The sequence below is a fragment of the Heloderma suspectum genome, chromosome 8 (genome assembly GCF_057233095.1).
Source record: "Heloderma suspectum isolate Gila_16-S chromosome 8, 16-S_ref, whole genome shotgun sequence".
Taxonomy (NCBI): domain Eukaryota; kingdom Metazoa; phylum Chordata; class Lepidosauria; order Squamata; family Helodermatidae; genus Heloderma; species Heloderma suspectum.
Genome location: NC_139465.1, coordinates 24,389,549 through 24,406,321, shown reverse-complemented (window position 1 = coordinate 24,406,321; position 16,773 = coordinate 24,389,549). Strand labels below are relative to the sequence as shown.

General features: G+C 45.8%; 1 protein-coding gene across 2 annotated transcripts; it reads right to left on the bottom strand.

Moving 5' to 3' along the window:
* Positions 1–611: 611 nt before the first annotated feature.
* On the bottom strand, positions 612–16,200 carry LOC146338937 (uncharacterized). 2 transcript variants are annotated; one of them, XM_084813135.1, is made up of 6 exons: positions 16,047–16,200; positions 15,766–15,817; positions 10,206–10,393; positions 9,471–9,629; positions 5,291–5,401; positions 1,073–1,394 (listed from the first exon to the last, which is right to left on the bottom strand). In XM_084813135.1, the coding sequence occupies exons 1-6, from the start codon at positions 16,191–16,193 to the stop codon at positions 1,275–1,277; spliced, it is 777 nt and encodes a 258-aa protein (XP_084669261.1). In that variant the 5' UTR covers positions 16,194–16,200; the 3' UTR covers positions 1,073–1,274. The 2 variants fall into 2 exon arrangements, with proteins under 2 accessions (XP_084669262.1, XP_084669261.1); XM_084813136.1 differs by lacking the exon at positions 15,766–15,817 and having other exon boundaries at positions 612–1,394.
* Positions 16,201–16,773: the final 573 nt, after the last annotated feature.

The following is a 16,773-nucleotide window of genomic DNA, read 5'->3' as shown; positions in this document are numbered from 1 at the left end:
GGGCTGCTTTAGGAACATTAAGCAGCCTTTCTGTTCCTAAAGTTATTTTATGTATAACTTAGTTTGCTCATGAAATTATCATTATATTTTAAAACTCAGTAGATTTGTGATTATTGTTTGAATAGATTAGAACTACATTAAATGAACACAGGGCAGGAACGTCACAGTGGCTGCCACTACATCCTATGGCAGCGAATTCCATCGTTTGATTATGAGCTGTGAAGAAGCCCTCTTCTTTTGTCTCTCCTGGATCTCCCACCATTTGGCTTCATTGGATGACCCTGGGTTCTAGTATTATGAGAGAGGGAGAAAAACTTCTCCTTATCCACTTTCTCCACACTATGCTTAACTTTATACACCTCTATAATTTCCCCTCTTACTTGCTTGTTTTCTAAGCTAAAAAGCCGCAAACTTGTCACCTTTCCTTACAAGGCAGATGCTCTAGCCCCTTGGTTGCCCTTTTCTGCCCCTTCTCCAACAAAACAGTATTCATTTTGAGTTACAGTGTCCAGAACTGTACAAAGTATTCCAAGTATAGTCACACTATAGATCTGTATAAGGCCAGTATGGTATTGGCAGTTTTGTTTTCAATTTCCTTTCCTAATAAATTTGCCCTTTTCACAGCAGCTATACACTGGATCAACATTTTCATTGAGCTGTCCACTACAGTCCCAAAATCACTATCCTGGTCAGTCACCACTAGATCAGACCCTGTCAGCATGTATGTGAAGTTCAGATTTTTTGCCCCAGCGTGCATCATTTTACACTTGCTTACGCTGAACCTCATTTGCCAATTTAATGCACATTTCCCTCCACTTTGGAGAGATCCTTTTGGAGCTTCTTGCTATTGCTTTTTTGTTTTAACCACCCTAAATAATTTGGTGTCATCTCTCCCACTGTAGATTCTGGAGGAAAAGAAGAGGCAAGCAAATAACCTATCCCACCATTTCTCATTCTGTGTTCAAGTCCCAGAGACCTTTAAATTTCCTACCACTCAGAGTCTGTGACAAGAATGCTGATTTACACGGCTGTGGCCAAGACGAGAGAAGAGTGACACAAGACTTGCATTGTTCAAAAACAAAGTTTGGTAATATGAGATGTAACACAGCTAACAGGAACCCCAGCACTCAGGGCAGCTGGAATGAAGACAGGCTAGCAAGTTTTTTCAGCGGAAAATGTGTTTATTGCGGTCAAAGACTCAGCCCTTCAGGCATTTGCCTTATCCCCACCAAGGAGCCCCTCCTGAAGTGCAGACTAGTAGAAAGTTGGGTGTCTCACCAGGGAAGAATTTTCCCTTCCCAGCTCACAAAAATGCCATTGTCTTTCTCTGAGAGACAGGCAAGCGTGTTCAGGATGGTTCGCACACCCTCATCCACTGTTGTTGGGGCTGGTTGCTGGAAAGAGAGAAATGGTAAGTGACACAAGGATTTATAGAGTAGAAAACAAAAGTGACAAAACATGGGTAACATCTTCCAAGAGCATAACATCTTTGCCTCAACAGCATAATGTCCTTGCCCCATGAACAGCTTGCAGAGGCAAACAAGCATTCTCGATAGCTCTTTCACATTCCACGGCTGAGCGCATTTGGAAGCAGTGTAACATATTTGGAACTGGGTAGTAGTTGGTGGGCAGAGAGTTTGGGCTTTTCCACATGAAGCTTTTAACCCGTCATTTTACCAAGGCTTCTGCTTCCAGATTCTTTGTGGTATTAAAATCGGCTCCTTTACACATGCTTTTTTTCTGGGGGTTTTCTTTCTCTGCCTTTCCATTACACAACCACTAGGTGGCACTGTTATATCCCAGAACTGTGGAAATACATGAGGGTTTCATGCTGCCATTCAGGATATACCAGTCTTTCCTCATTAGGAAAATTTTTTTTAAAATGGTTGTAAAGCACGGGGAAGGCCCTGGACGATGACGGTGTCATGTAAAGCACTTGCAAGCTACTATGAGTGAGGAATCACAAGTACACAATGTATGCCTCATGTAGAAAGGCTGTTTATTAAGTATCTTCTATTTTAAAAAAAAAATTCTCCACGCAAGGTATAATTGACATCAGCCCCGGCCCAAGCCGTGCTGTCCCCTCAGACAAGATGACACTGCTGCCCTTGGCACCGGCGGTGTTGCTGCCAACCCCGCCACAGCGCCCGCCCCACTTCTAGGCAGGCAGCTGGCTGGTGGTGGTAGTAGCTCCTTTCCTCCCTGCTCACTGGCTGGCCACTCCCACCTTCTGTCGCAGCCATGGGGCTCCTGGGAACCAGCTGAAATGGCATGAGAGGTCTTGCGAGAGTTCAGGACCTCTCGTGATATTTCGCCTCACTCTCCCAGGAGCCTCGTGGGCCGCGGCTGAGACAGAAGGTAGGAATGGCTGGACAATGAGCAGGGAGGGAGGTGGAGGAGGAGGAGGAGCTGCCTAGGCAGGCGGGCAGGCACAAACTGTTGGCCGGTTGGCGTGCCAGCCAAGCAAGGAGGGAGGGAGGTGGCAGCAGCAGCAGCATGGCTGGGCAGGTGACAGGCCCTTTGCATGGGAAGAGTGGCACAATTTGCCACTCTTCCCATTCCACGCCACCTGATGCACCCATATCAGGCTGCCTCATTATAGGGCTGGCCCAGATTAACATAGAGTTCTTTGCCACAAAATGTGCTGTTGGGCACTGACTTTCTTTTAAAGGATTGGACAGATACATGAAATAAATTACATCTGTCCATGGCTATCAGCCACAACAGGCAAGAATAGAACCTCCTTATCCAGCTCTCTACACCTCTAAATATCTGATGATGGGGACAAACAACAGGGGACATTCATGATCTTCACAGGCCATCCGTGAACTTCCAGGAGCATCTGTAAAGCCAGGGTGACGTGAGAGACCCAGCCACAACTCAGCCCAGATTTAAAATCTAATCAAATGTGAGGGACTGGGGGAAGAACTGCATTTGAGCCCCTTTTCATGTGCGAGGCAGGATCATGCCAGTGTTTTTGCCAAATGCCTTTGTTGTTCTGGGGACCCATGCAGACGAATACAGTGCGGTATCCAACAATCGAGTGCCACACACAAACGCACTTTTGGGAGAATTTGGAGGAGCTGGAAAGGGCACCGGTGCTCAGTCGTTTGCATGTGTCATGCAAGTGCATGGCACTAGCCTCAGGGCACTGCTGCAATTATGAGGGAAATGGGAGGCCAGGCCATGCTGCCCTCCCAGTTGCCTTTCTCTCTCTTTTTTGAGTCTGCTGTCTGCATGAGTACCTCTGTTGGTGCACAACAATGGAGGTTTCAAAAGAAATGGCACGATAACTCATGGAGGAGGAGAGAAGGGTTGCAGGGGGGAATGTGGGGAAGTTGTGGTGCTGCTGCCATCCTCTCTCTGCACAGGTTGGCATCATGAGGTGACGCCAATGATATCAGCTTCCAGAGGAGGCAGGGGGCTGGACACCCATGAGCAGTCTGGGTCTCTTCCTCAACCACAGCAGAGTGAAGAAACGCCACTGGCTAACCCTCTCCCTTTCCTCAAAGTTCCCTCTCACCCTTCATGCTCTCCTGTTCTGTGTTACCCCATTGTCTTGTCTCATTCCTGTTCCCCATCAGACTTACCCAGGAGTAAGCAGCACTGAAGATAATGCAACTTAGTTCTGAGTAGACACCTATATTAGCATGTTCTCAGCTAGTAGTTTTTTGAGGCAAGGAAATAAAAAGGAAAGGGGGGGGGGATAAATTGGAAGGCTTGAAAAGACTTCCAAACTTCTTTTTTTTCCAGAGGAGGGTGTGTGTGAGGGGAAGCACCACTGATTTCATTCTCCATTTCACTGGACAAGGCAAAGAGAAAGAGACAGAGGGGGGAGGGAGGAATAGGAGGAGGAGGAAAGCCCTTTAGAAGGAGGGAGGGAAGGAGAGGGGAGGAAGCTGTCAAGAAAGGCTGATCACCCTCTTTCTCCTCCGCAAAGCCACAGCTGTTTTGGTTGTGGTTCAGCCATTTATTTTTTTCAACAAGAATTTTTCAGTGGCACATCCAAAGGCCCATACCTGCCCAGGAACACTTCAAGAAGAAAAATGTATGATTTGCAGATAAGGAGCTCTGTGTGGGCACGCTGGAAGCAGGGTTAAAACAAATTTAAAAATAACTGGCTGATGATGTTTCCTCCTGGCTCGCAGCCATCAAATACAGGACAGCAATGAATAACACCGCTTTCTTCCTGCTCCCTCACCCACCCACCCACCACCCAGTTCTATAGGCTGAAACTATTGGCAGCAAGATACAATACCACAAGCTTAGCACACACCAGAATATATACTGCAAGAAAACAACAACTGGTGTTTTTTGTTTTAAATGTGATAAAAGCAGTTTGAAGAAATCTATGATATAAGGGCAGAAATAGCATAAGGAGAGTGGTTTGGGGCGTGTGCAGTGCACCTCACAAGTGAGTCCAATATTACCATGCCGCTAAAAAAACCCCCACAGGTTTCCTTGCAGAATCAATCCAAAGATTTTAACTTAGAGGCAGTGTTTAAAAATATTTTTGCAATAGCAAAAAGTTAATTGTTGTATTATTATCAGCTCTTGGATGTGGGCCCAAATAGTCCAATAAATGAGATGGCCTCATTAAACTACCTATAAAGAATATCTCCCGCAATCTCTCTAATGGGTAATGTAAGAGGCAATTTGCCACACTGTGAGGTAGTCCTAATTTTGTTGCTAGCAGTGTGCCTAGAAATAGAACAACACTGGAAAACTGGTTCGGCTGCACGATGCAGGGCTGGTTCACCAATATCTGGGAAATTCACTTTCAGAGAGACTAACCCACCATGGCGGAGCTCTGAGAGAGCTGGCCAAACATGACCACTTCATGGAAATCAGGTTTCCCTTTACTGCATTTGTAAACAAAGGGTTGGTGGCTTATAAACCTCTGATATCTCAAACTTCATTTTGGAGGGATCTAATTAAATGAGGGGTGCTCTAAGAACATTCTACTCTTAATGTAACTCAAACAAGAATGGGGTTTCTTTTTATTTTGTTTGAATTCATTCATTCATTTTCATTCATTTATTATATTTCTATACTGCCCTATAGCCGAAGCTCTCTGGGCGGTTCACAAATACATTTAAAATACATTAAAATACATTATATAAAGTATAAAACCATTCACATAATAATATAGAACAACTGAATAACTGACCTTTATTGTATTTGTTGACCATAAGCTCATTGAACTATGCACAATAATTAAATAAAACAAAGTACTAAATAAATACATGTGATGACCTCTAGGAATGACATTCCACCATGAGTCACCTACCACACTGTTTCCCATGTCTGTCTGTAGCCACCCAGGATGCAACGTAATGCACAGGATCTGGTCTTTGGCAAATCCCAGGGACTGACACCGTGTGAGCATGTTCAGAGCAGCCTGGGAGGGAGACAAAGTGGAGGGATGGAGGTGAATGATACCTCTCAGTCCTTTGAGGTGGCAGCAGGTCAAAAGAAGAGCCCTGCAGGTCTGAGACATGTTATTTCGTTCGTTCGTTCGTTCGTTCGTTCATTCATTCATTCAATTTACAGTAAGGGCCAGAAATATTGGAACAAGGATAACGTTTTGGCACTTGGCCTCTGTACACCACCACATTGAAGTGGAAAGGAAGCACACCCAGATGGGAACAAAGTCAGGACTGTCAGCTGTAAATTCAAGGGGTTTGACAAAAGTGGGGCACTAACCATTCAGGAAGGACAGCCAGTGGCATACACACACACCCATCGTTGGTGGCTCATAAGTAATGGAACGAATGGCTGGCAAGCAGCTGCATGGCCAGGTGTGGCCTGTTTCCTGGCTACCCCATGACCAATCAAGCAGATAAAAGACCTAGAGGTGGTTCTGAGTGTTACATTTGCATTTGGGAGCTGTTCACTGGAACTCCCAACATGAGGTCCAAAGAACTGTCCATGCGAGTGAAGGAGGCCATCATTAGGCCGAGGAAAAAAACTAATCCCATCAGAGAGAGAGCAAAAACAGTGGGAGTGGCCAATACAACAGTTTGGAACATCCTGAACAAGAAGGAATTAACTGGCAAGCTCAACAACAGCAAAAGGCCTGGAAGACCACGGAAGACAACTAAAGGGGATGACCGCAGAATTCTGCTCAGGGTGAAGAGGAACCCTTTCACAACATCTAGCCAGGTCAAGAATGCTCTTGCATCTTGCGGAGGTTGGCATGTCATTGTCAACATCTATAGTCAAGAGACGGCTTTATGAATGTAAATACAGAGGCTTCACAACAAAGTGCAAACCGCTGGTAATGCTCAAGAACAGAAAGGCCAGATTAGCCTTTGCCAGCAAACACCTAAAAAAGCCTGCCCAGTTCTGGAATAAGATTCTTTGGATTGATGAAACCGAGATTAACTTGTACCAGAATGATGGGAAGAGAAAAGTATAAAGAAGGAAAGGATCAGCTCATGATCCAAAGCATACCGCATCATCTGTCAAACATGGTGGAGGCAGTGTTATGGCATAGGCATGTATGGCTGCCAATGGAACCGGGTCACTGGTGTTTATTGATGACCTGACTGCTGATAAAAGCAGCAGAATGAATTCTGAAGTGTATAGGGCTATACTTTCTGTTCAGATTCAGCTGAATGCTGCCAAACTGATAGGATGCCGCTTCATATTGAAGATGGATAATGACCCAAAACATACAGCAACCCAAGCTACCCAAGAGTTTCTGAAGGCAAAGAAGTGGGATATCCTTCAATGACCAAGTCAGTCACCTGATCTCAACCCAATAGATCATGCTTTTCACTTACTGAAGATAAGACTGAAGGCAGAAAGACTAGGGATGGCAGAGAATTCCTCCATGGATTCCGTGGCGGAACGGCCTCCTGCCACCCCACCCCCCTGCGAAATCCCCCCGGGACAGCACTTACCTGGGGCAGATGCGGCAGATGCGGCAGCGGCAGCGGCAGTTCTGGCGCCTGGTCTCCTGGCCGGCCGAGGCCGGGCTGCTGCCGCCGCCATTGCCATCCTTGAAGCCGTGATAGGCTACGTAAATTCTTATGTAGCCTATCACGGCTAACCCCCCCCCCAAAAAAAAACCAGCGTACACAAATGGCGGTGGCTACAGCGACCGCCGTTTGCGTTCCCTATTTTTCACCAATTTATCTTACGTAAATATTTACATAAGATAAAATGGCGAAAAAAGGGGGAACACAAATAGCGTAGTGGGCGCTATTTGCGTTCCTTTATTTTTCGCCGTTCTAGCCTACGTAAATATTTACGTAAGATAAATCAGCGAAAAATAGGGAATGCAAATGTGGCCACCGGAGCCACCGCCATTTGCGTACGCCGTTGTTGTTGTTTTGCCCAGCCGTGATAGGCTACATAAAGACTTACGTAGCCTATCATGGCTCCCCGGCTGGACGCAAATGGCGGCTGCTACGGCGGCCGCCATTTGTGTCCGCACCAGCCAGTCTGCAGCCGGAAATCCGGCTGCAGACGGCCCTGGCTGGCTGCTCCATGGAGCCACCGCCGAGCAGAGCCAGCAGTTGAGGATTCCAGGGGGGAGGACCAGACCGCCTCCCCTCCCGTCAAGGATTCCGGGGGGAGGGACGGAGCACCTCCCCCCCACGAACACAATCTGCGAAAAGGTAAGTGATTTTCGTACATCCCTAAGAAAGACCCACAAACAAGCAGCAGCTGAAGGCAGCTGCAATAAAGGCCTGGCAAAGCATCTCAAGGGAGGAAACTCAGCATTTGGTCTTGTCCATGGGTTCCAGACTTCAGGCAGTCATTGACTACGAAGGATTTTCATCCAGGTATTAAAGGCGATTCTTAAGTTTCAAATGATGTTTGTTTGTTCCATTACTTATGAGCCACCAACGACAGGGTGTGTGCGTGTGTATGCTACTGGCTGTACCTCCTGAATGGTTAGTGCCCCACTTTTGTCAAACCCCTTGAATTACAGCTGACAGCCCTGACTTCGCTCCCATCTGGGTGTGTTTCCTTTCCACTTCAATGTGGTGGTGTACAGAGGCCAACTGCCAAAACAGTTATCCTTGTTCCAATATTTCTGGCCCTGACTGTATAACCCGCCTATATACAAATACTCTAGGTGGTGTACATAGTTAAAAACAATTTAACAAAAAATCCAACAATAAAACAATACAGCATAAGAACAGTATACAAGAGTCTGAGGAATAAGAGTTCTAAAAAGGGAAAGCCTGTTGGAATAATAGAGTCTTTAATTCCTGCTTTAAAACCTTCAGAGGTCAGCAGGAGCATTTCAACCAACAGGTCCTTCCACAACTGAACTGAGGGGTTTGTTTGCTGTTTGCTGTTTTCCCTTCAGATTTTTTTTTTCACCTCTAAATAACGAAGGAGGAGGACGAGGAGGGATACCTGCCCCACAAGAAACTTACTTTCTAAAACTAGACACTGACAATGGGGTGGGGATGGAGAGAACAAAGGAAAGATGTGGACTGAGGACTGGGAAGAAATACATAAAGAAAAGATAGTTCCTTCTTCATTTAATGATCTGCTCTGGGATTGGGTTCAGTCTGAAAAATCTCCCTCAGGATCCCTTCCAACCCTGCAATTCTTGATTCTAAGATCTCTGTGACTAGACTAGAGCTATCTGTGGGGGTTGCCCTGAGGCAATACCTTTTATGTCCTGACAAAAGACAGATGATAGCCCCAAATATTCAGGTGATATCTCAGTGGGAGCTATGATGGCCCAAGAAGGTGATGACCTGGTTCTCACATAACAAGAGGTCACTGGCTGGCTGCGATGGCAGTTGCAATTTTTTAATATTTGAGTCACATCGGGGGCACTCTGTAGCTTGTTCTTACATGTGAACCTGGCAGGACTGGGTTGTTGGGGTGCTTGACAAGTGAACCACAACCCTAAAACAGCCCATGGCTTGTGGGTGGCTTGTCAGGCACCCCAACAACCCACCCTCACCAGGTTCACACATAAAGACAAGCTACAGCATGCCCCTACCTTGACTCAAATATTCAAAATGGCAGCTGCTGTGATAAGAAGACCCGTGGGAAAATTCTCCGAAGGTGGCTTCTCTTTACGTGTGAGCCCACTCACAGAAGATGATGGGCAGAGGTGACTTGGCATCATCTCACCCCAGCAGCCAGGGGGTGTCACAAGTCAAGTTTGTGTGAAGCTGTAGACATTGGAGAAGCCAGCAGGGGGCTGGAAGAAACACACAAAGAACACCCCATGCCAGAAACCTAATGGAGGAGCAGTAGCTGTTGGGGCGTTGACACTCTGAGCCTTCACTTATACACTCACATAGATGTGTAAATACACCATATATCAGAAAAACACCATCAGCCTCCAGTACCTCATTCCAGGGGAGACAAAACCCTGAGTACAACCTGCACTCCTGGAGTTCTCACTGCTCAGAGAATTGGGGTGCAAGAGCATTAAAATATTAACAGAGGTAATACTTCACCACTGAATCACTGATATTCCGTACCTTGCTGCAACGGTAATTGATGACCTGTCCAATATCCCACGCAAGGATATTTGTGATGGAGCCGCATTCGCTGGACATGTTGACGATGGCTGCTTTGCTGCAGCTCATCCCTTTATGGGGGCTTTCTTGAGCTGCCTTCCTCAGCAAGGGCAGGAATGCCTGGAGAAGGAGAGGGAAGAATCAGGGACAGCCACACACTCTCTGCAGAGAGGACTGGGCTTCTCTTCACCCATTCAAAGGGCATAATGTAAGTGCAAATAAGCAGTAACTCACCAGCAGCATGCCAGAGTTTTCATGTAGTTTGTACAATTCTGGGTTAACAGGTGTAAAAGTCCACCACCTCACTAACTAGGAAAGCTGTACCTGTTGAAAGTCTGTCTGCTATATAGCTATTAAAGGTTCAGTACACTTGTTGCGGGGCGGGGGGAGAAATCAACCCGGTGACTCCAGTTTCAGAGGGGCAAAGGTTCCATTCTGGGTTTTAGTTACAACCAGCCAGAAGTCTAAAGGAGCTATCCAAGGTGCTGGATCCATTTGGTGGATAGGGTTCAGCGCTGTGGATCGCTTCTTTAGACTTCTGGGTGGTTGTGACTAAAACCCAAAATGGAATCTCCACCCCTCCAAAACTGGAGCCACCAGCTTCCCCTGCCTACCTATGAAGCCATCACCAAAGGTTAAGGGCTCTGCAACATGATGAGATGTTTCTGTGGCGAAGGGACCACAGGATGGGCTTACCTGGCTCATCACCAAGGGCCCGATCACGTTGGTCTTGTACACCTCAATCATGTCCTCCGGCGTCTCAGATTCCAGACTGCTTGCCTTTACAATCCCTGCATTGTTTATCAGCAGATTCAACCCAGCTCCTTTCAGTCGCTCAGTGATGCTGGCTGCAGCAGCCCTGATGCTGGATGGCTCAGAAGTGTCTAAAGCAGCAAAGGCAAAGATTTTAAAGTGATGAAAGTGAGCCTGGATCTAGTCCTGCAGGCTGCCTGGCAGTTACCTAACTGTACCATGCACTGCTTTGTTTATTTATTAGATATATATTCCTCCTTTCCTCCAACAAGCTCAAGACAGGGTAGATGGTTCCCCCCTCCTTGCATTTTGTCCTCATAACAACCACTCTGGAAGTGCAGAGAACTGAAGATCGCTCTGAACCCATCTCCCTAATATATCTAAACTTACATCTCAAAAGCACCAGCAAATTTGAACCAGTTAGCCTATTATAAAAACGAGCTTACATTTTTGGATGCATATTGGAGGAGGAGAAAAGTGAGATAAGCCTTGAATGACATTTTCTTGGTAGAAAGTCAGGGTACCAATCAAGTACATAAATAAAATTCAGGCAAGTGCCAACTTGCATATAGGGATTTGTCACAATGAATTTGAAAGGAATTAAATAAAGCTCCCTGTCCAAAGGGCTTACAATCTGAAAACAGACAGGAGGAAGACAGCAGAAACAGAGGAGGGAAACAGACATAGGGTAAACAGAGTGAAAATATGCAGTTATTTCAGTTACACGTACATAGGCTTAGATATATTAGGGTAATGGGACATCATGGAGTATACATCACACTTGTCTAGCAGAATGTTAACTATCTTTCTTTGGTACTAGATCCAACAATTTTGCAAGTGTTTAAAATCCTGGAAAATTACCATATTTGACTTGTTAACCATGCAATGTGGCTTATTTTCTCAAACAAGCCCCCTTAAGAGCCCATGGTTTGTTGCTGGGTTGTTCAGGGTGGTTAACAAGCCCCACTGCATAGTTAACAAGCCCCCCTGGCTGCATTCAGACATCATGATAACCCACCCTGCAGAAAATGTGCTGAGTTCAGACAATATGCTAACCCACCATTCAACAAATCACCCACGGTTCAAAACAACCCATATTCAACTACTGAGAGTGGGTTAGAGTGTTGTGTGAACTGAACGGTCCCATTATCTAGGTATAAAAATATACATGTGTTTGTAAACCTATGTTCAACAATTACGATTAGAAAAGTGTTTGAATGGATTGCTAGAAGACACATTTACCACCTTTCATAAGGATAAACTTGCAATCTCGGTCACACTCACTTGAGAATAAATTCACCTGGAACCTGCAACAAAATGTTGCAGTGGGGAATATTCCTATTCAGGTTCCAGCCACCAAGTCCATGCCTTTTCTTTTTCAGAAGGTCAGCATTTCATGTCCAGTAAGCATGCTCAGTCCACATTGGCCTGGTTTGGAGTCTATCCCTCCTCCCTCTTTAGGGTTTTCCGCTCCTGAACTCCTGTCATTCTACCCCCCCCCAATCTTGCTGATACCTCCCCCTAGTGCATGGGTGGTGCCATTTTGACTACATCAGGACCGGCACTCAGAGCATTAAGTTTGATATTAGAATATATGAATGAACTCAGTGAGACTGATCTCCAAATAAAGATGCATAAATTTGGACTGTGCGGCTGCAATCCTAAACATGCATGCAGCTTCTTCCTAGGGGTGTTTCCTTGGAAGTAAGTTCCATCGTGTTGTCAAAAGGACTTGCTTCCAGAGAAGTGAGTGTAGGATTGCAGCCTCACTGACATAAGTAAAGAGCACAGAAATCAGTATTAACTTCTGCCTCAGCACATTCAGGATCAGAGTTGGAGCAAAGTGGCTTGGTCTCACCATGTGAGGAACTTTGCAGTGATCCCCAACTGCTCAGTGGAGGCTGGTGGTTCCGATGTCAGTGGGGTGGTGAATCCGCTCCGGGTTGCAGTCAGAACCAGGCTAAGCACAAAGCACCTTGAACTCCATTAGAGTTCTGACCGGTTCTGACTGAAGACCGGATAGGATTTACCACCCCACTGACATCAGAGCCACCAGCCTCCACTGTAACTGCTGGACTGGAACGCTCCAGCAGATTTTCTGTGGTATGAAAAAAGATGGATGAAACATTGGGGGGGGGGGGCAGGAGAACAATGTGATGATAATGTTATGGAAGATTCCCTGTAAAATGGGAGTGAACAATGTGTGGTAAAATTCCAGAGTAAATACCGGTCTGGTACTACTCCTTTGTAACTCACTCTCCTATCCAACAAGAAATGGAAGGGGCGGTCTTTAGGCATAAGTCCCTTTGCCCTGGGAATCTTCCCTGTCAAGGGCTCTGATTGTATCATACAGCATCCTATTCAGACATGCCCACTTCCCACTCACTCTACAGAAGGATTCCCTTGCATGCATACTTCCTGCCTTTGGCTGCCTGAACTCAGCAGAAAGAAAGTCAGACAAGAAGGATAGGAAAGGGTTGGGAATACTGTAACCTTGTCTGCAAGTTACAGGAAGGGGGCAGTGTTGCAGTTAGCTAGGTAATGCATGGGGATTTGGGGCACAGATAGCCTTTGGATCTCTATAGCCTACAGTGGTTTCCTGTTCCTCCCCTTCGTTCCTCTCTCTTGCCTGTGTAAAGGAACACAAAATGGACTGAACCAGCTTTCTTGTAAATCTACGCTGTGCCTGCATAGTATGTCCAAGAATACTTGTGAGTAAAGCTGTTTTTCTTCACTAAAGAAAGGTGTGGTCTCTATTTCTTTTAGCCTTGTGTGCATATGTGGGACTGGTAAACACTCATTCTGTTTTGCCTTTTTATTTTTCTCTGCTAACTGCCTTTTTAACAGGAGGCAGCAATACCAATATTTCCCATCACTAAGGTCATGATCCTATCCATGTTTAGGCAGAAAAAAGTTCTACAACTTCCTGCATGGCTGGCTGGAGAATGCAGGGAGCTGTGGGACTTCTTTCTGTCTTGATAGGCATAGGATTGCGCTCTAAAATGATTAAGGGTCTAGAGCAACTCTTCTAAGTTTCCTCTTAGAAGAGTTGCTCTCTAGACCCTTAATCATTTATGGAGCCTGGGACTCTTTAGCTTAGAAAAAAGGAGAGTAAAGGGAGATATGATTGAAGTGTGCAAAATTATGCATGGTGTGGAGAAAATGGCTAGGAAGCCATTTTTCTCCTCTCATAATACTAGACCCCAGGGTCTTCCCATGAAGCTGATTGGTGGGAAATTCAGGACATAGAATTGGTGGGAAATTCAGGACATAAAAGGAAGGGCTTCTTCACACAGTGCATAGTTAAACTATGGAATTTCCTTCCACAAGATGTAGTGATGGCCACCAACTTGGATGGTTTTAAAAGGGGATTGGACAAATGCATGGATAATTTTCATGGCTGCCTTTACCGTGATAGGCTACATAAATACTTACGTAGCCTATCACGGCAAAGAGCAGGGGTGCAAATGGCGTAGGAGCCGCCATTTGCGTCCCTGCTCTTTGCTGTGATAGGCTACGTAAATACTTTCGTAGCCTATCACGGCTGACTGCAAGGATGCAAATGGCAGCCGCTATGACGGCCGCCATTTACAGCCGCAGCAGCCCAGCCGCGGCCGGAACTCTGGCTGCAGCCAGCCCTGGCCGGCGGCTCTGCGGAGCTGCTGTGGAGCAGAGCCAGCCAGGGAGGATTCCGGCGGGAGGGACGGAGCGCCTCCCCCCACCGTGGATTGCCCGGCACGGAGCCAGGTAAGACTTTCCTACATCTCTAATTCAGGATGTAGGGATTTTATAAAATCAATTCCATCTGCATTTTGTGGATTGCCAGGTGCCTTTCATTCTGTCATCTGCTCATTGACAGAATCAGATTTTTTCCAATTTCCTAAATTTGTAGAAATGCACATTTGTGGAAATTCGCATTTGTGGAAATTTGTACTTGTAGAAATGTGCAAATCCCTCCCCAATGTGCAAATGCCCCCAAAATGCATATCTTGAGGGCACCAGGTTGGAGAAGGATGGCATCGGGGGTCGATCAATATCATCAGAATGTAAGTCTTCTACCACTCCCCACCACCGCCACCACCCTTGCTTTTTAAAAATGGAGATGCATGTTCTGCTGTGGGACTAGCTGGGAGAAAAATATTCCAAAGCATCAATGCATGTTTGAGCAACTAATGTGGCTGAGCAATTCAGTCAGAAATGAACCCAATCACTCCATGTGACCTTGGGTTGGCAAACACAATTCATACTGATGGGCAAGTTCATGGTAGCTTGCAGCTCCAAACACAAACTGTTCAGGAGTCGAGGACATTTTGCTGAGCTCACAGAGAAGAGGTGCTCACATGGAGGTACCACTTATATCAGCTAGCACCTCAGATCAAGCTCTGCATGTGGACTTTATAACTTGCACAATCGCAAAAAATGGCTTATCAAAATCAAGGTATGGAAAAGGGGTATATAAAGAAATAGGGGGACATTTTGTGAAAATATGTACAATGTAATGCAAAGTCTTTACTGACGATCACCTGGGAGAGCTTCCCTGCACGCACCTTCCTTCCTTCCTTCCTTCCTTCCTTCCTTCTCTCTTTCTCTCTCCATTGCCCCCTGCTTTTTTCATCCAGTCTTACTTGTTTTCGTATTGATCTGTTTGTTACGTGTATAAATGGTGGTTGAATGTGGAGCAAGCTCGTTTTTTAAAAAAAATAAAAATCCATGCCTTTTAATTGGGAGGAACTTTTACAGGGAGTCTGAAACTGCAAGGACAGTGTTGAAAAAGAGGGTAAGAAGGCGGTGGGAGAACTAAATGAGGATGAGGAAATATGCATAGGGTAAGTTGTTTAAAACTGAGTATATTGGTCAACAGTATGAACTAAGGGCCAAACTAGATGGCAAAACAACATTCACACATGTAGCCTTTGTGTGAATGGATATTTAAAAGTAAATAGCAGGTAACAGGTGACCAAATCCATTCTAACCCTTTGCCTCTGCTATGGTCCCAATCTGGATTGAGCCCCCCCATGCCTGTTATTTACTTTTAGAAAAAAAAAACACCCAAAGCTATTCATACAGTTTATAATTGTATGAATGGCATCTCGTCCAGTTTGTTCCTAAGATTAATGCCATGTAAATAAATAATTATTATTTGAGCACAATTATTTACACTTTTTTTTTTAACCCCTACAGTTTGTGCAAATAGCAGCACCAGCTGGTGTGAAATGGTCCTAGGAATGCACTGCCAGGCAGATGAAGTACACGTCCTAAGATCCAAATAGTAATCTTTCTGAAAGTGAGATATCCCAGTAACATGACTGGGCAAAAGACATGAGGACTGAGCACTACAAATGGTGAACCAGTGCTCATTTACGCCTGCAAAATAATAATAATAATAATAATAATAATAATAGAAATGGTCCTGTAGAATCTCAGCTTCTGTCTCAAATCTCAGCTCTTGTCCCCATCAGTGTAGAAAGAGGGGATGGGGTGGGGGAGGGTGTCAGGAACATACCCAGTGAGATTATCTCCACCCCCTGGTACTTGGCAGCCAAATTCTTCAAGTTCTGAAAGATACCAAAACCAGAAAGTTAGGACGCAACTTCAAGGTCTGGATTATCTGAGATGGGAAAGGAAGAGAAGACAGAAAGAGGCTAAGTTCCACCTGGTTTCAGTTCTCAACTGGAGATGCATTTGATGCATTGTTGTGGCTCAGGAAAAGTGCCCTGAGAATGGGAAGTTAAAAAGTCTTGTTTAGGCAACCTAAAATACAGTTGATCCCACCCTGGGGCTCACCTGGGCACTTGGTCCCTCTGGGTCCCGGCAGGTAGCAAAGATCCATTCTGGCCGGTTGCTTTTCTCCGCCAACTGCTTGACTAGCTCCAAGCCAATGCCCCGGTTGGACCCGGTCACCAGGACACTACGCACATTCAGCACTTTCATCTCGACTGCCAGCCTGTGTCCAGCGGATAAAGCTTTATATCAGCCCCACCCAAGCTGTAGCTAGTTCTCAGCTCCTCCAGTCAGGCTTGCATAAGTTGTTTGGCTTCTTTGTTCACTGAGAGTCACTAATGGGCAACAGTCCAGGGCCACACAGCCACTTGCAGCACAAAAGAAAGGATGAGAAATAGGATTTGGTTGGGGGACTACTGTAGAGGGGTGCTAGCAAGAGGCTAGCAAAAGGCTAAATATGACTCATTACCTAGCTAGTGAAGGGATTTGGCAGAGAGAGAGAAAGGTGTGTGTGTGTGTGTGTGTGTGTGAGAGAGAGAGAGAGAGAGAGAGAGAGAGAGAGACTATTGAGAAGCTTTGGATTTGTAAAGTCTTCTGGGTTCCCTTTGGACAGAGGAGGGATCAAATGTGAAGGAGGAAGTCTCTGCTGTGCCCGCCTTCCCTGTTCCAGAAGTACAGACAGGGAAAGGGCTAAAAGAAAGCACCAGTCCAGGCTGTCTCAGGTTTAGATTTTCAGCCATAATTTGGAGCAGGAAGAAACAGAGTGCGTTCCTCGATCCAGCTCCTGGTT